The following is a 19877-nucleotide window of genomic DNA, read 5'->3' as shown; positions in this document are numbered from 1 at the left end:
AAATACACACGTACACACACTTGTACACACAAACGGTCAATAGACCTGTCCAGCACTGACATCCTGCCAGGCATCATTGACTCACACACATTTACTGCACACACACACACACACACACACACACACACACACACACACACACACACACACACACACACACACACACACACACACACACACACACTCCAAAGCATGCCTACATGCACGTGAATATACTGTGCCTTGCTTAGTGGAAACCCTGAGAGGGCGTTGTCATTGTCTGACATTCAGCTTCTTAGACAGAGGCTTTGTGAGGCATAACAACAGAACCACGATGAGTTTTACTCCAATAACAGTCCGATCATTTCCTCTCCATTGTTTTCTCCTACACAGTCACTCTGATTGATTCACAATAACATGACATACATTTATCTAAACTGACCTAGAGTCAACACATATTCAAAACACATGGTCCTGGTGGGACTTGAACCCACAACCTTAGTGTTGCTACCACCATGCTCCAACACACTTAGCCAGCTGGGTGAAAATGATGATAGTGCCATGCAGTGCTTTAAACTACAACACCAGTGGATCTCCTGCCAGGTATGATAATGTATTTGGCCTGGTCCAATAAATAAATAAAAAATGTATTTGTCACATTCTTGGTGAACAACAGGTGTAGACTAACAGTGAAATGCTTACTTACGGCCCTTATCCAACAATGCATCATTTCACTCTTCAGATGCAAATGTACAGACTACAGGCTGTAATCTAATCATCATCAATGGTGTGCAGCAATTACAGTCACGCTATGAATACAATAACCAGAAAAGGCTATTTCAATATCCCCCAGGCCACAGCCTTAGTGGCTGAGATTGCTTGTTGTGTCGCCATGTACACCTCCAGATTACAGTCATTGTAGTGAAAGGGCCAATCAAATGGCTCGTTCTTGGCCGATGGCGTGCGCCCAGATTAAAGTAAGGGCGGGAGCCAATGAGAGTGCTGGTTGTTGGTGAGCTGTGTGTAGACTCACGGATTAAATGTAATCCCTTTGAGCAGTGTAAAGGCAGCAAACCCAGCTCCACTCTCTCTCTCTCTTTCTTTCCTCTCACTCTTTCCTTAGTCTCTATCCCCCCATCTTCCACTTTCTTGCTTATTTTACCCTCTCTTGCCAGAATAATTTCATAAGCAACAAATAATGATACAACTGCTTCTATCAGTTATCCTAAAAACAATAGTGTGTACAAAGCATAGACAACTATTAAATGAGACTATAAATAAAGTGACATACAGTAATAAATATCTCAAAGGGAAAACAACGATCATCAATAAATCACCAAAGTAGACTACACTTCCCAGCCGTGCTAGGCAGTGAGTAGTACATTATCTATTCGTGTCAGTCAGGCAGTAAAGGGCTATCTATCTACAGTATATCTTCCTTCGCACAGACTAGAAATAGGATTAGAGAAAGAGAGTCGGGCCATACTACAGCCTATACTGTCCTTCTTATGTTGGGGATACAGATAATCCCTTGCATTTTGCATTCTTCATATTATGTCATATACTGTAATTCCGCCCTGCAATAATAGTCTCTCCAATTGGACCAGTAGAGATTCATTTTTTTGCCTTGTCAGCAAATGAGAGGAAGCCTACGCAGCAGAAGATACCTTTTTACATATTCTAGTCTAAATGCTGCAAGCACCAGCACTCTAATAAAGGTCTGTTCTCAAATTGGGTTCTCCAGAAGAGAACAGTGCAATCCACTCTGCAGTAAGCACTTCTTTGACCTAGAACAGCTGCATCAGTAGAAATTGGTGGTGATCTGAGAAATAGATATTCATATCTTTCGATTAATAATTTATTTGGAAATCTGATGACGAGGCTCATATTTCTAGAGCAATACTTCACCTTATTTCCATTATACAGTCATTTATTATCTGGTGATTATAAAAGACAAAGACTAGAGATCACTTGCTCAGTCATGCTCATCTTAACCTAACCTTAAAAGACTTACAAGTTTTGTTGCAAGGTCTTGAATCCCATAGGTGACAGAGGTCGAACTGATAGTCTATGGCAGTATTCCCTGACTGAGTTGTTATTGTGGGTCTGCTGTACAGATGTGGGATCTTAATTTGATCGCCCTGTTAAAAGAGAACTTTCAAACTTGTGTGAGGTTCAAAAAAGCTTCTGAAATTTGTCATTTCCACTTTTACATTTCAGACTTGAAATCCCTACAAAAATGGCCATTAATTATAATCCACATAATAATGTGCATTTCCTGTTGCTGTACGATTTTTTTCCTGCTGTAGCAAACTGGCTCAAATTAAAAACCCTGCATCTGTACTGTGGTATTCCTCTGAAGAGCTCTCCTAGGTCCTGAAAGCAGCCTCAGAGGAAAGTACAGGCTCTGTAAACCAAACAGCCAGCAACCAACCCGTGTTCATCTGATAAGGACATATAAAATAACAGGGACAAATTCAACTAATCATTGCAATAGCAACTGTCGGAGGCATCGCACCATGATGTTTGTAACTGGTGTCTGTTCCCATCTTTATCTTAGGTTTCAATAGGATTCTTTATATAGGTAGACTATTACCACCAATGGATATAATCATCCAGTAATAGTGGTGGTGGAACTCCCCTATACACTGGTCTGTGATCAGATTTCTCCACCTGTCCTGTTTCTAATTATTAAGGCTAGAAAAGGAAACATGGGCCTGGATCAGTGCCCTAATTGCGACTTCCACCTCCACCCTGTGTATGGGCCACATGTCCCCCAGCTGGCTGTCTCTGTGCCAGGGTCTGTGGGCTAGTGTAGGTCCCTGCCCAGTCAAGGTCTAGTGTTGTTGTGCTAATTAAACATGGGAAGGGATGGAGAGCGAGTGAGAGGGAGAGAGAGAGGGGCAGGGGGGTAGAGAAGAGGAGGGGAGGAGGAAGGACAGAGAGATTTCCGACACCTCTCATCTACTACCCTGATATCAGCCAATGGCTGAAAACAACAAAGGTTCCGGCATGCCAATCAGAGCCCAACATTAGATGATTGACGGATATGGGGCCCGGTCGCTTCCAGGAAATACACTGGTAGGCCATTTTGTGTCTCACATCAAATGTATTATATTCTAGTGTATTACATTTAAAAATATATACATATATATATATATTTTAATTTTTTTAATAATTGGGGGGGGGGGGGACTTGATGCTCCGGTACCAGTTGCAGTCTATAACTTGGGTGGCTGGAGTCTTTGACAAATTTTCAGGCCTTCTTCTGACACCGCCTGGTATAGAGGTCCTGGACGGCAGAGAGCTCAGCCCCAGTGATGTACTGGATCATACGCAATACCCTTTGTAGCGCCTTACGATCGGATGCCAAGCAGTTGCCATACCAAGCAGTGATGTAACCAGTCAAGATGCTCTCAATGGTGCAGCTGTAGAAATTTTTGAGGATCTAAGGGCCCATGGTAAAGTTTTTTTCCCTGAGGGGGAAGAGGCATTGTCATGCCCTCTTGATGACTGTGTTGGTGTGTTTGGAGCATGATAGGTCCTTAGTGATGTGGACACCGAGGAACTTGAAGCTCTCAACCCACTCCACTACAGCCCCGTAAACATGGATGGGGACGTGCTTGGCCCTCCGTTTCCTGTAGTCCACTATCAGCTTTTTTGTCTTGTTGACATTGAGGGCGAGGTTGTGGGCCTCCTCTCTATAGGCTGTCTCATCGTCGTCGGTGATCAGGCCTACCACGTTGTGCCGTCAGCAAACTAAATGATGGTGTTGGAGTCGTGGGCTGCCACGCAGTTGTGGGTGAACAGGAAGTACAGGAGGGGACTAAGCACGCACCCCTGAGGGGCCCCCGTGTTGAGGGTCAGTGTGGCTGATGTGGTGATCAGTCACAAGCATCATTCTGGACTCCAGACATCATGGTGGTCGGATCCAGTACCTGGTGGACTGGGAGGGGTACGGTCCAGAGGAGCGGTGTTGGGTTCCGGTGGATGACATTCTAGATCCCAACATCATCCGAGATTTCCACATTCACCGTCCGGTCCGGCCCGCTCCTTGCATAGCAGATAGGGTAGTGTTTGTAATGTTACCTCATCAGCATAACAGGTATTTATAGAGTAGTGTTTGTAATGTTACCTCATCAGCATAGCAGGTATTTATAGGGTAGTGTCATAATGTTACCTCATCAGCATAACAGGTATTTATAGGGTAGTGTTTATAATGTTACCTCATCGGCATAGCAGGTATTTATAGGGTAGTGTTTATAATGTTACCTCATCAGCATAGCAGGTATTTATAGGGTAGTGTTTATAATGTTACCTCATCAGCATAGCAGGTATTTATAGGGTAGTGTCATAATGTTACCTCATCAGTATAACAGGTATTTATAGGGTAGTGTCATAATGTTACCTCATCGGCATAGCAGGTATTTATAGGGTAGTGTCATAATGTTACCTCATCGGCATAACAGGTATTTATAGGGTAGTGTCATAATGTTACCTCATCAGCATAACAGGTATTTATAGGGTAGTGTTTATAATGTTACCTCATCAGTATAACAGGTATTTATAGGGTAGTGTTTATAATGTTACCTCATCAGTATAACAGGTATTTATAGGGTAGTGTCATAATGTTACCTCATCGGCATAACAGGTATTTATAGGGTAGTGTCATAATGTTACCTCATCGGCATAGCAGGTATTTATAGGGTAGTGTCATAATGTTACCTCATCAGTATAACAGGTATTTATAGGGTAGTGTCATAATGTTACCTCATCGGCATAGCAGGTATTTATAGGGTAGTGTCATAATGTTACCTCATCGGCATAACAGGTATTTATAGGGTAGTGTCATAATGTTACCTCATCAGCATAACAGGTATTTATAGGGTAGTGTTTATAATGTTACCTCATCAGTATAACAGGTATTTATAGGGTAGTGTTTATAATGTTACCTCATCAGTATAACAGGTATTTATAGGGTAGTGTCATAATGTTACCTCATCGGCATAACAGGTATTTATAGGGTAGTGTCATAATGTTACCTCATCGGCATAACATGTATTTATAGGGTAGTGTCATAATGTTACCTCATCGGCATAGCAGGTATTTATAGAGTAGTGTCATAATGTTACCTCATCAGCATAGCAGGTATTTATAGGGTAGTGTCATAATGTTACCTCATAGCGTCACGTCTCTCCTCCTTTACTATTAGCAAGCGCGTGGAATGTCATTCACCTATTCACTTCAGCACACTAAGGCAATTCCAACACGCTTGCTGATGAACCTATGGGCTCACTCGTGCAATAATACGTTTCCTTTCTTTCAACCAATGGACATAAATCTAGGGGAGTATTTACAGTGCCTTGAGAAAGTATTCACACCCCTTGACTTTTTCCACATTTTGTTGTTACAATGTGGGATTAAAATAGAGTTGTCTTTTTTGTCAAGCCATAAGACTCCTGAACAGGTAATCAAATGGCTACCCGGACTATTTGCATTGTGTGCAAAATACTACGTAATGTCAAAGTGGAAGAGAAATTCAAACATTTGTAAAAGAAAAGATGTGAAAAATAAAGCACTATAATACAGTATCTTGAGTATTCAACCCCCTGAGTCAATACATGTTAGAATCACCTTTGGCAGTGATTACAACTGTGAGTCTTTCTGGGTAAGCCTAAAAGAGCTTCCCACATCTGGATTGGGAAGAATTTGCCCATTCTTTTAAAAATGATTCTCTGTCAAATTGGTTGTTGATCATGAGTAGAAAACCATTTTCAGGTCTTGCCATAGATTTCCAAGCAGATTTAAGTCAAAACTGTAACTCGGCCACTTCACAGACTTCTTGGTAAGTAACTCCAACGTAGATTTGGCCTTGTGTTTTTGTCACACCTTGGTCTGTTTCACCTGTCCCTGTGATTGTCTCCACCCCCTCCAGGTGTCGCTTATTTTCCCCAGTGTATTTATCCCTGTGTTTCCTGTCTCTCTGTGCCAGTTTGTCTTGTATGTTTTCCAAGTCAACCAGCGGTTTTCCTGTTCTCCTGCTTTTTGCATTCTCCTTTTTCTAGTCCTCCCAGTTTTGACCCTTGCCTGTTTCTGGACTTTGTACCCGCCTGCCTGACCATTCTGCCTGCCTTGACCACGAGCCTGTCTGCCACTCTGTACCTCCTGGACTCTGATCTGGTTTTTACCTTTTTGCCTGTCCACAACCATTCTCTTGCCTACTCTTTATGGATTAATAAACATTGTTAGACTCCAACCATCTGCCTCCTGTGTCAGCATCTGGGTCTCACTTTGTGTCATGATAGTTTTAGGTTATTGTCCCGCTGAAAAGTGAATTAACCTCCCAGTGTCTGGTCGAAAGCAGACTGAACCAGGTTTTCCTCTAGGATTTTCCCTGTGCTTAGCTCAATTCCGTTTCTTTTTTATCCTGAAACTCCCCAGTCCTTAATGATTACAAGCATACTCATAACATGATGCAGCCATCACTATGCTTGAAAATATGTGGAGTAGTACTCAATAATGCGTTGTATTTGATTTGCCCCAAACATAAGGGAAACACTTTATATTCAGGACAAAACGTGAATTGCTTTGCCACAGGTGTTATAACAACTGTTTGATGAATCGTGTCATTTTACATCTACCTGCAAGTCATCACATCGAGGAAATACTTTGAGGAATGACGAATTCTAAATAGGAAATGTGCCTCTACAGTATATCTCAATGCAATATGAAACTCAGATTTGGAATCAGCAAAATGCTAAGATTGTTGTCATACGTGTGTAAAGTCAGTTACCAACTCTCATCACTGATTACATCCTATATCATGTAATTATTGTTATTTTGTACCTCTTATGACAGATGTTAAGTAAAGCGTTTACACACTTTCATAAGACTCTGTGGCCTGAGACACTGCGTCTCCCTCACTCTCTCTCTCTCTCTTTCTCTCTCTATCCATCTCTCTGCATTTACACACTTTCATGATAACTGTGGCCTGAGTCTGGCTATTTCGCTTTCTCTCTTTGCTTTAATCTCTCAGTGTTTCTACAGTTCCCTGTAAAGCCAATGATGTCACCATGGGGTCAAGGGAGTGAGTGGACTGACAAAACATGGTCAGATGGTCTCCTAGTTCTTTAGGAAACCCCAGTGCCAACAGAATGGTCCTCTGTCCACACGTCCAGACAGGCGGTGTCTCTGTCTGCATCCACACTATGAGCCACCTCCATTCTACACGCTGACAGATTCTATTAAAAGTCAAAAGGATAAACAGCAAGCAGCTTAATGAAGGCCAACAGATTAGAGTAGGGCCAAGGTAGAAAGAGAGAATTCAATTATTGTGAGAGGGAGAGTAGGATTGACAGTGAGAGAGTGTGTAAACACATGTGCATTGTGTAGGTAGGTAGGTAGGTAGGTAGGTAGGTAGGTAGGTAGGTAGGTAGGTAGGTAGGTAGGTAGGTAGGTAGGTATGTACCGTTCAAAAGTTTGGGGTCACTTAGAAATGTCCTTGTTTTTGAACAAAAAGCTAATTTTTTGTCCATTAAAATAAAATAAAATACATCAGAAATACAGTGTAGACATTAATGTTGTAAATGACTATTGTAGCTGGAAACGGCTGATTTTTAATGGAATATCTACATAGGCGTACAGAGGCCCATTATCAGCAAACATCACTCCTGTGTTCCAATGGCACGTTGTGTTAGCTAATCCAAGTTTATCATTTTAAAAGGCTAATTGATCATTAGAAAACCCTTTTGCAATTATGTTAGCACAGCTGAAAACTGTTGTTCTGATTTTAAAGAAGCAATAAAAATGGTCTTCTTTAGACTACTTGAGTATCTGGAGCATCAGTACTTGTGGGTTCGATTACAGGCTCAAAATGGCTAGAAACAAAGAACTTTCTTCTGAAACTTGTCGGTCTATTCTTGTTCTGAGAAATTAAGGCTATTTCATGCGAGAAATTACCAAGAAACTGAAGATCACGTAAAACGCTGTCCTCAACTGGTAGCTTCATTAAATAGTACCCGCAAAACACCAGTCTCAACGTCAACAGTGAAGAGGCAACTCCGGGATGCTGGCCTTCTAGGCAGAGTTGCAAAGAAAAAGACATATCTCAGACTGGCCAATAAAATTAAAAGATTAAGATGGGCAAAAGAACACAGACACTGGACAGAGGAACTCTGCATCTGGACTTGTGAGGCGTCTGTTTCTCAAAATGACACTCTAATGTAGTTGTCCTCTTGCTCAGTTGTGCACCGGGGCCTCCCACTACTCTTTCTATTCTGGTTAGAGCCAGTTTACTCTGTTCTGTGAAGGGAGTAGTACACGGCGTTGTACGAGATCTTCAGTTTCTTGGCAATTTCTCGCATGGAATAGCCTTCATTTGTCAGAACAAGAATAGACTGACGAGTTTCAGAAGAAATTCCTTTGTTTCTGGCCATTTTGAGCCTGTAATCGAACCCACGAATTCTGACGCTCTAGATACTCAACTAGTCTAAAGAAGGCCAGTTTTATTGCTTCTTTAATCAGAACAAAGGTTTTCAGCTGTGCTAACATAATTGCAAAAGGGTTTTCTAATGATCAATTAGCCTTTTAAAATGATAAACTTGGATTAGCTAACACAACGTGCCATTGGAACACAGGAGTGATGTTTGCTGATAATGGGCCTCTGTACGCCTATGTAGATATTCCATTAAAAATCAGCCGTTTCCAGCTACAATAGTCATTTACAACATTAACAATGTCTACACTGTATTTCTGATCAATTTGATCTTATTTTAATGAACAAAAAATGTGCTTTTCTTTCAAAAACAAGGAAATCTCTAAGTGACCACAAACTTTTGAACGGTAGTGTATGTGTGGGTGTATGTGTGTACGTGTGAGTAAACACAACAAGTTTAGTGTGTGTGTGTGTGTGTGTGTGTGTGTGTGTGTGTGTGTGTGTGTGTGTGTGTGTGTGTGTGTGTGTGTGTGTGTGTGTGTGTGTGTGTGTGTGTGTGTGTGTGTGTGTGTGTGTGTGTGTGTGTGTGTGTGTGTGTGTGTGTGGTGCGTGAGTAAACAGAAAACAGCAGGAAGGGGGTGCGGCAGTAGTGTGTGATTAGGAAGACCCGGGTGAAGTCAGTGCAGCTGGTCAGGGAAAGTGGACTGCATGATGGTACATTCTGCTAGTCAGCAGGCAATTCATTGCGTTGAGACTGCAGTATGCATCTTCATAGGCACTTACAGTATAAACCTGTCAGGATGACAATGCTGCTGAGAACACATATAATTAATATTGACCAGGACATCCAACTGTTCCCGTTGACATTATAAAGAAATGTGTAGGCTGCGTGATTGTGTATAGTAAAGCAAAGCATTGTATTGCGAAATTTGCAACAGCCAAGGGAGGCTTGACAATCAGTCAGTCACCTATCGTATCGCCCGGTTCTGAGCGGGTGCAGCAGCCTAGCTAAGCACTAACAGATGGATGGGGAGCCGACAGCGAAGGGCTCAAAGCGACTCTCCCTTCCTTCTCCTCTCCATGTATTTTCGCAAGGTCATACTGCAGCATAGCGGGGTTGTGTCCCCGGAGAAATGTGGTTTATCCATCATCAACACCGTGACAGTCGTGACAGGGACTATGACATAATTAATGTTATGTATTCATTCATATCTCACATTAGGTGTACCCTAATCCGTAAATGACTGAAGGTCAGATACACATAATATCTATCCTCTGTGGTCTGTGTTTAGTTTATGAATTACAAAATGGCAACCCTGTCTGAGAAACAACCCCACATTAGGCTTTCTTGTTGGAATTGTATGTTTACAAGGTGCCTACAAAATATTGGGCAGTGGCCTTCAATGCGCTATGCGACCTGAGCGTAAAGTGGAAGAGCTCACGAGAGGATGGGGGGAAATGCATACCGTATTCAACCCCATTAAACCGGTACACTATGATGTCTTTAATCATAAGAACTGGAAACCTCCGATATGCAATTTGTAATGTCAAAGGAAAGGCAAAATGTTGGGGCATTATTTTCTATCTACTGTAAAGTTGTACTATGACAAACATTAGAATAGCACCACAGAGGAAATACATAATTGGCCAATAATGATTACAATTATTATTGTTTAAGCTTAAATACAATAGTTGTATAATAGGGAGCACTAACAACAAAATCCAACGTCCATTTTGGTTTGGTATTCTATTCTGCCAATGCATATAATGCAGCAATTAGCACATGAAAGGTTTTATGTAACCAAATAAGCTGTTTACGTTTATTATGCGTGAAGAGGAGGCAGCAATTCAAGGCAGCAATTTCAGCAACTCATCTTAATTTAATACATTCGATATAATTGTGAGGTTATCCAATGGATCTCAATGGCTGTAAATCAAGGGATGGGGGTTGGGGCTGGGTCTAGATAGGTGTGTAAGAACGATTGCAGCCTAGGTGGCTTTGATCATGGAGGGATGCATTTGCATACAGAAACACAAAACCACTTACTTCCCAACGAAGTTCTCCAACACCGAGCTTTTCCCTGCACTCTGCCCGCCGACCACAGCGATTTGAGGCAGATCCAACTGGGAATTTTGACCGATGGCCGAGAAGGCATCTTGCATTTTATTCACAAGAGGAATAAGGTCTTCCATCCCCCGGTTCCCCATGATTGCAAGGGAGTCGGTCGCTCCTTCGTAGTAGAAACAAATGAGGGAAAGCGTTCTCCCTCGGAACCGAGCGCTTGTCCCCCCTTTATCACCCTTCCGTTATGAGGGTGTTTCAACGTTTGGAATCCGACTTCTTTATAAATGTTGCTTGCACCCTCATTGATTACGCTTTCCCGGTGTCCCCTCTACACAGAACGCTTCTCCTCTTCTCACTCTCCTCTACAGCTATATTCAACTCTCTACCACGCAGCACCGAGGGATGATCTCTTCTCAGAATACGCTAGGGGATCCTTGCACTGACGCGCATGCACCACTCAGCGGCGATCTACATCGACAGAATTGCGCCCTAGGCTTTGTGTGCTCTCTCTTACCGCTATGCTGTAAGAAATAGAAAATACAGGCTATGTAAACATTGTACTCATAAATAGGCTATATTGATACATAGCTATATCATAGATTAATTATGCTATGCCCATGCTGATTATGTTTGGTGGGCTTTGCGTGGATGGCAGTGTTGATCTGTCCATGGTGCTGAAATTGTTAAACGACGTCATCTGTTCCTCAGCCTCCTAGGGGAAAGAGGGCGACATACGCTACAGACAGTCACAGTGCGCCCACCGAGGAATAATAAGAGGTGCGCATCCCTGTAAAATACCGGGAGCAGGTGCACAGTTTCACCTCCGTTTTACCAGCAAGAATAAGCAATACCTACCAGGAATAAGTGACCTCGGCGATATTCCTTCAAAATAAAAGTCCCACAAAAAAGACTTGTCAAAAAATTGTCAAAATTCGTTTAAAAAATGTTGGAAAAATTAACAGACTTTGAATTTTGGGAAAGGAAATAGTCAATAGCCGTAAAAGCACAAATAATGTTATAGCACTGACAATATTGTTAACAGCAATAAGAGTAATGATTAAGCCCTACTTGATAATAATTATGGTAACAACAGTAGGCCTACTTTAAATCACAAAACATTATTTATAATGCTACTATTATGAATAATAATATCTTATAATAATCCACTTTAGAAAACACGTTTATATCCCATTGTTATGTCCCATTGTTCTGTCAATCAGATGTATTCAATATTTGCATATTAAATAGATTCGTTTTATTTACAAAAATACATTTGCCACAATGGGTGCCACAAAGGAGCACTTTCTCAGGTTAAAATAAAACTGAATTGCAGTGCAGTTTGCATAAGATATAATAAAATTTAATTGTTCATGAGCCAGACCCCCAGATTTAGGCTGTCAGGCTCACTTAGGCCGACAATGTCTCCTAGTGATTTTTTTAAAGGTCCATGTCCCTAGAGTTGTAAAATGTGTGATAGCAGTGCATCAATAGTAGCTTTCTGTGTGTTATCACTCTTTCTTGCATCCCTCCATCCCATTTATTGACAAACAATGTCAGTATACAACAAGTTATTGCTCACTTGTACCCTTTAATCATATACCATTGGAAAGCTTAGATTCACAGCAATCCATCAAGCACATTTTCAGGAATGTTCAGGTCAACAGAACTTTGACCTTTCACCTTTAGGGTATATAATGGACATTTTAAGTTTGTGCTTTTCAAATAACCAATTTCTATGTTCTATGTTTGTGCTTTTCTAATCAAAAGCAAATCAAATATTAGTTGTCACATACACGTGTTTAGCAGATGTTATTGCGGGTGCAGCGAAATGCTTGTGTTTCTAGCTCTAAAAGTGCAGTCATATCTAAGAAATTCACAACAAGCTACCATTGCTGCACTGCTATCAAACATTTTCCAACTCTAGGGACATAATACTTCAAAAAAATTGGCATGTGACATGGTTGGCCCAAGTGAGCCCGACCGACCCCTCTAGCTCATGGATTAAAAAGAGAAACACATTAACAAGAACATTTCACTTTGAACAACTACCCTATCTACTGTCTGTTATAAACCCTAACTAATGACTGAAGCCTTCAGTGTTACATTGAACATACATATTGCACCGTACACAATTTCCTGTACATTATGTTCCAGTAAATGGGAGCACTTCCACTTCTGTGGCCCTTTAAAGGCGTTTACAGACGGGCCGCGGTGAGCGTCAAAGGTATCATTGACTTCAATGGGAGTAGGGCGGTGGATGGCAAAACGCAAGCAGTTTTGCAAGTGGCACGGTTCGTGGTGATCGCTACCGTGATAGGCTTCAATGGGAGAAGGGCTGACCACAACCGGGATGGCCGGTGCTATCCGGGTTCCTTGGGACGTCACTACAATAAACCCTAACCTTAATGCCTAGCCTAAACCCCCAAATATTTGAATGAATTTATTTTGCATTTTTATTTCATTGGTGGATGCAAGGGTTTGTACATATTGTCGTTTTTAATTTATGTGGGTGAAGCTTTGTTCTGTTTCTCCATTATTCATTATCTCCATTATCCTCCATCACTACGACAGTGGATGAATCAAATTATTTAAATATTTTAAAGGTGTGGGCTACAAAGAATCAGAACAGTGCGATTTGAGACCATGTGGCATAGTGCGACAAGCACTGGAAAGTTCCAGGGGATGAAGGGGGAGTGTAGTTGAGATATACATGATGTGTATGGTTGAGACATACGTGATGTGTATGGTTGCGGTGGGAACAGGCGGGTCTGAGCAGGTGTAGTAATATCGATGTTGGTTTCACAAAATACAAAAAAAACAAAGAAATATTTATAAATATGTACAAACAGGGTATTCCTAAAGACTTTAACACAAACCTTAAACATTATACATTTAAACTTCAATGGGGTATGGATGTCCCAAGGATTCCAGATAGTAGGAACCCAATCGAGAATGCTGGTCTCTACACAAGGTAGGCAGATTTTCTCACCGCGTCCATTTACCATGGCCAACCGTTTACCATTGCTGTACGTCGTGTCACAGTAAAAGGGGGGTCGATTCTACTTAGGAGCACTTCTACTTTCCAAATCCACAGATTTACACCCCAAGCAGTGTAGCTGCTCATTCTGCAGCCCTTGAAGAGTGGCAAATCAGACTCCTTTCCTGCAGTCAAATTACCTAATGGCCTCATCGGTGGAATGTTCTTAATAATTCATAAACATTCTTTTTTTAAACCTGCCAAAAATCCAGTGTTTCTGTCAAACATGATTTGTTATATTTCAGTCTTCTGTGTTGTATATGAAGTGTAATATTGGCATGCAAACTCAAAATGGAATACATTTCAACTCGAATCTGAAATAGCCCAAGTTAACATATGTAGTTTAAGAAAAAAGATTCATGAAATCAATCATTTGCTAGTAACAGATGACATTCATATTCTGACAATCTCTGAAACTCACTTAGATAATAGCTTGGATGATACAGTGGAAGCAATACATGGTTATAACATCGACAGAAATGTCAAAGGTGGAGGTATTGCCGTTTACATTCAGAACCACATTTCTGTAAAGCTTAGAGAGGATCTCATGTGAAATACTATTGAACTAATATGGCTACAGGTTCATCTGCCTCACCAAAAGCCCATTCAGGTTGGAAGCTGCTATATATGACCAAGTGCTAACAGTCAGTATCTGGATAACATGTGTGAAATACTTGATAATGTATGTGATATCAACAGAAAGGTATATTTTCGAGGTGATTTAAATATTGACTGGCTTTCATCAAGCTGCCCACTCAAGAAAAAGCTCAACACTGTAACTAGTACCTGCAACCTGGTTGTAACGGTGTTCCTCCTCCTCTTCATACGAAGAGGAGGAGTAGTGATTCGACCAACATGCAGCGGGTTGTGAATACATAATGATACTTTATTAACCAGACGAAACTAAACACACGAAGAACACTTGATAATTTTACAAAACAACAAAACGAAATAGACAGACCTGAACGAGAGTACTTACATAAAACACGAAGCACGTAGGAACAGGTACAGACTATAACAAACGAACGAACAAACGCTACAGTCCCGTGTGGTGCGCAGACACAGACACGGACGACAATCACCCACAAACAAACAGTGAGAACAACCTACCTTAATATGACTCTCAATTAGAGGAAAACGCAAAACACCTGCCTCTAAGAGCCATACCAGGCAACCCAAAACCAACATAGAAACAGAAAACATAGACTGCCCACCCAAAACTCACACCCTGACCATCACACACATACAAAACAACAGAAAACAGGTCAGGAACGTGACAGAACCCCCCCCCTCAAGGTGCGAACGCCGGGCGCACCAGCACAAAGTCCAGGGGAGGGTCTGGGAGGGCATCTGACCACGGTGGTGGCTCAGGCTCCGGACGCTGTCCCCACACCACCATAGTCACTCCCCGCTTCTGTATCCCCACCCCAATGACCCCCCTCCAACTAAAACCACCTAAATGAAGGGGCAGCACCGGGATAAGGGCCAGCACCGGGATAAGGGGCAGCACCGGGATAAGGGGCAGCACCGGGATAAGGGGCGGCAGGTCCTGGCTGAGGGACTCTGGCAGGTCCTGGCTGAGGGACTCTGGCAGGTCCGGGCTGAGGGACTCTGGCAGGTCCGGGCTGAGGGACTCTGGCAGGTCCGGGCTGAGGGACTCTGGCAGGTCCGGGCTGAGGGACTCTGGCAGGTCCGGGCTGAGGGACTCTGGCAGGTCCGGGCTGGGTGGCAGCTCCGGACTGGGTGGCAGCTCCGGACTGAGTGGCAGCTCCGGACTGTAGGGCAGCTCATGACTGTAGGGCAGCTCATGACTGTTGGGCAGCTCATGACTGTAGGGCAGCTCATGACTGTAGGGCAGCTCATGACTGTAGGGCAGCTCCTGACTGTAGGGCAGCTCCTGACTGGCTGGCGGCTCTGGCGGCTCCTGACCGGCTGGCGGCTCTGGCGGCTCCTGACCGGCTGGCGGCTCTGGCGGCTCCTGACCGGCTGGCGGCTCTGGCGGCTCCTGACCGGCTGGCGGCTCTGGCGGCTCCTGACCGGCTGGCGGCTCTGGCGGCTCCTGACTGGCTGGCGGCTCTGGCGGCTCCTGACTGGCTGGCGGCTCTGGCGGCTTCTGACTGACGGACGGCTCTAGCGGCTCGGGACAGACGGGCGGCTCTAGCGGCTCGGGACAGACGGGCGGCTCTAATGGCTCGTGGCAGATGGATGGCTCAGAAGGCGCTGGGCAGACGGATGGCTCAGACGGCGCTGGGCAGACGGATGGCTCAGACGGCGCTGGGCAGACGGATGGCTCAGACGGCGCTGGGCAGACGGATGACTCAGAAGGCGCTGGGCAGACGGATGGCTCAGACGGCGCTGGGCAGACGGATGACTCAGACGGCGCTGGGCAGACGGATGGCTCAGACGGCGCTGGGCAGACGGATGGCTCAGACGGCGCTGGGCAGACGGATGGCTCAGACGGCGCTGGGCAGACGGATGGCTCAGACGGCGCTGGGCAGACGGATGACTCAGACGGCGCTGGGCAGACAGATGACTCAGACGGCGCTGGGCAGACAGATGACTCAGACGGCGCTGGGCAGACAGATGACTCAGACGGCGCTGGGCAGACAGATGACTCAGACGGCGCTGGGCAGACAGATGACTCAGACGGCGCTGGGCAGACAGATGACTCAGACGGCGCTGGGCAGACAGATGACTCAGACGGCGCTGGGCAGACAGATGACTCAGACGGCGCTGGGCAGACAGATGACTCAGACGGCGCTGGGCAGACAGATGACTCAGACGGCGCTGGGCAGACAGATGACTCAGACGGCGCTGGGCAGACAGATGACTCAGACGGCGCTGGGCAGACAGATGACTCAGACGGCGCTGGGCAGACAGATGACTCAGACGGCGCTGGGCAGACAGATGACTCAGACGGCGCTGGGCAGACAGATGACTCAGACGGCGCTGGGCAGACAGATGACTCAGACGGCGCTGGGCAGACAGATGACTCAGACGGCGCTGGGCAGACAGATGACTCAGACGGCGCTGGGCAGACAGATGACTCAGACGGCGCTGGGCAGACAGATGACTCAGACGGCGCTGGGCAGACCGATGACTCAGACGGCGCTGGGCAGACCGATGACTCAGACGGCGCTGGGCAGACAGATGACTCAGACGGCGCTGGGCAGACAGATGACTCAGACGGCGCTGGGCAGACAGATGACTCAGACGGCGCTGGGCAGACAGATGACTCAGACGGCGCTGGGCAGACAGATGGCTCAGACGGCGCTGGGCAGACAGGCAGTGCAGAAGGCGTTGGGCAGACGGCCGACTCTGCCCTGCTGAGGCGCACAGTAGGCCTGGTGCGTGGTGCCGGAACTGGGGGTACCGGGATGACGGCACGCACTTCAAGGCTAGTGCGGGGAGCAGGGACAGGGCACACTGACCTCTCGAAGCGCACTATAGGCCTGGTGCGTGGTACCGGAACTGGAGGTACCGGGCCGAGGGCACGCACCTCAGGGCGAGTGCGGGGAGAAGGAACAGTGCGTACAGGGCTCTGGAGACGCACAGATGGCTTAGTGCGTGGTGCCGGAACTGGAGGCACTGGGCTGGAGACACGCACCATCGGGAGAGTGCGTGGAGGAGGAACAGGGCTCTGGAGACGCACAGGTGGCTTAGTGCGTGGTGCCGGAACTGGTGGTACTGGGCTGGGGCCACGCACCCCAGGGAGAGTGCATGGAGGAGAACCCGGGCTCTGAAGACGCACAGGAGGCTTGGTGCGTGGTGTAGGCACTGTCTTAACCAGACGGCTAGCACGCACCTCAGGACGAGTATGGAGAGCGGTACCCGGTGACATCAACTCACCAATACGTTCATTCGGACGGATGCCGTGCCTCATGCACCAAACCAGTACATCCCTCATCTCTTTCTCCTTCAATTTCTCCATTAGCCCCTTTACAGTCTCTGCGTTACTCACCTCCAACTCCGCCCTCACCGGCTCCTTATGTAAAGCAGGAGGAGTTGGCTCAAGTCTCCTGACTGACCCAACTATATTCCCCGAGAGCCCCCCCCCCCCAAGAAATTTTTGGGTTTGACTCACGGGCTTCCAGTCTTGTTTCCGTGCTGCATCCTCATATTGCCGCCTCTCCGCTTTCGCTGTCTCCAGCTCCGCCTTGGGGCGGCGACACTCCTCTGGTTCTGCCCAGGGTCCTTCTCCGTCTAGGATCTCTTCCCATGTCCAATCCTCCTTGACCCACTGCTGCTGTCGTTGCTGTCCGTTAACCCGCTGCTTGATCTGGGTTTGGTGGGTGATTCTGTAACGGTGTTCCTCCTCCTCTTCATACGAAGAGGAGGAGTAGTGATTCGACCAACATGCAGCGGGTTGTGAATACATAATGATACTTTATTAACCAGACGAAACTAAACACACGAAGAACACTTGATCATTTTACAAAACAACAAAACGAAATAGACAGACCTGAACGAGAGTACTTACATAAAACACGAAGCACGTAGGAACAGGTACAGACTATAACAAACGAACGAACAAACGCTACAGTCCCGTGTGGTGCGCAGACACAGACACGGACGACAATCACCCACAAACAAACAGTGAGAACAACCTACCTTAATATGACTCTCAATTAGAGGAAACCGCAAAACACCTGCCTCTAATTAAGAGCCATACCAGGCAACCCAAAACCAACATAGAAACAGAAAACATAGACTGCCCACCCAAAACTCACGCCCTGACCATCACACACATACAAAACAACAGAAAACAGGTCAGGAACGTGACACTGGTACAGGTTCATTTATCAGTTAACCTAGCAGGGTAGTTACAAACAGCACAGGAATGAAATCATCAACATGTTTTGATCACATCTTTACTAATTCTGCAGAAATGTGCTTCAAAGCAGTATCCAAATCCATCAGATGTAGTGATCACAATATAGTAGCCATATCTAGGAATACCAAAGTTCCAAAGGCTGGGCCTAATATAGTGTATGTTGTCGATGTAAAGAATATTTGTTGGTCTGTGGTGTGTAATGAGGAGCAATCAGAAGCTGCACTTAAAACATTTATGAAATTGCGTATTCCAGTTACTAATAAGTTTGCACCCATTAACAAAATGACTGTAAAAACTGTTAAATCCCCATGGAAAGATGAGGAATTGAAAAATGGTATGGTTGAGAGGGATGAGACATAGGGAATGGCAAATAAGTCAAGTTGCACAACCGATTGGAAAACGTACTGCAAATGGAAAAATCATGTGACTAAACTGAATAAAAAGAAGAAGAAACTATACTATGAAACAAAGATAAATTACGTAAATAATAATAGTAAAAAGCTTTGGAGCACCTTAAATTACATTTTGGGCAAAAATACAAACTCAGCTCCATCATTCATTGAATCAGATAGCAATTCATCACAAAACCCACTGACATTGCCAATTACTTTAATGATTAGCAAACTTAAGTATGACATGCCAGCAACAAATGCTGACACTACACATCCAAGTATAACTGATGAAATTATGAAAGACAAGCATTGTAATTTTGAATTCCGTAAAGTGAGTGTGGAAGAGGTGGAAAAAGTATTGTTGTCTATCAACAATGACAATCCACTTGGTCTGACAACTTTACTGAGAAAATTACTGAGGATAATAGTGGATGATATTGCCACTCCTATTCAATCTAAGCCTACTAGAAAGTGTATGCCCTCAGGCCTGGAGGTAGGCAAAAGTAATTCCTCTACCCAAGAATAGTAAAGCTCCCTTTACTGGCTCAACTAGCGAACCAATCAGCCTGTTACTAACCCTTAGTAAACTTTTTTTTAAAAATTGTGTTTGTCCAGATACAATGCTATTTTACTGTAAACAAATTGACAACAGACTTTCAGCGCGCTTATAGGGAATAACATTCAACAACTACAGCACCTACAGTACACAAATGACTGATGATTGGCTGAGAGAAATTGATGATAAAAAGATTGTGGGAGCTGTTTTGTTAGACTTCAGTGTGGCTTTTGACATTATCGATCATAGTCTGCTGATGGAGAAACGTATCTGTTATGGCTTTATACCCCCTGTTATTTTGTGGATAAAGATTTACCTGTCTAACAGAACACAGAGGGTGTTCTTTAATGGAAGCCTCTCAAACATAATCCAGGTAGAATCAGGAATTCCCCAGGGTAGGTGTCTAGTTCCCTTACTTTTGTCAATCTTTACTAATGACATGCCACTGGCCTTGAGAAAAGCCAGTGTCTGTCTCTATGTATGTGGATGACAGCCCTATACACGTCAGTTACTACAGCGAGTGAAATCACTGCAACACTTAACAAAGAGCTGCAGTTAGTTTCAGAATGGGTGGCAGGGAA

General features: G+C 44.6%; 1 protein-coding gene across 10 annotated transcripts in view; it reads right to left on the bottom strand.

Annotated features, from left to right (window-relative positions):
* LOC129863595 (dynamin-1-like) overlaps nt 1-11201 on the bottom strand; it is a 108960-nt gene extending 97759 nt beyond the window's left edge. For 5 of the 10 annotated variants that reach the window (XM_055935682.1, XM_055935678.1, XM_055935681.1 and 2 more), the window contains exon 1: nt 10460-11198. In XM_055935682.1, coding sequence (XP_055791657.1) covers nt 10460-10620 — 161 coding nt within the window. In that variant the 5' untranslated portion in view covers nt 10621-11198. Of the gene's footprint in view, nt 1-10459 lie in introns of all 10 variants that reach the window. The other 5 variants (XR_008760980.1, XM_055935684.1, XM_055935680.1 and 2 more) reach the window with 4 other exon arrangements.
* Nucleotides 11202-19877: the final 8676 nt, after the last annotated feature.

This window comes from Salvelinus fontinalis, chromosome 10 (assembly GCF_029448725.1).
Source record: "Salvelinus fontinalis isolate EN_2023a chromosome 10, ASM2944872v1, whole genome shotgun sequence".
In the NCBI taxonomy this organism is placed as follows: Eukaryota; Metazoa; Chordata; class Actinopteri; order Salmoniformes; family Salmonidae; genus Salvelinus; species Salvelinus fontinalis.
Note: the sequence above shows the minus strand (reverse complement) of the source record. Positions and strands in the feature narration are given on the sequence as shown.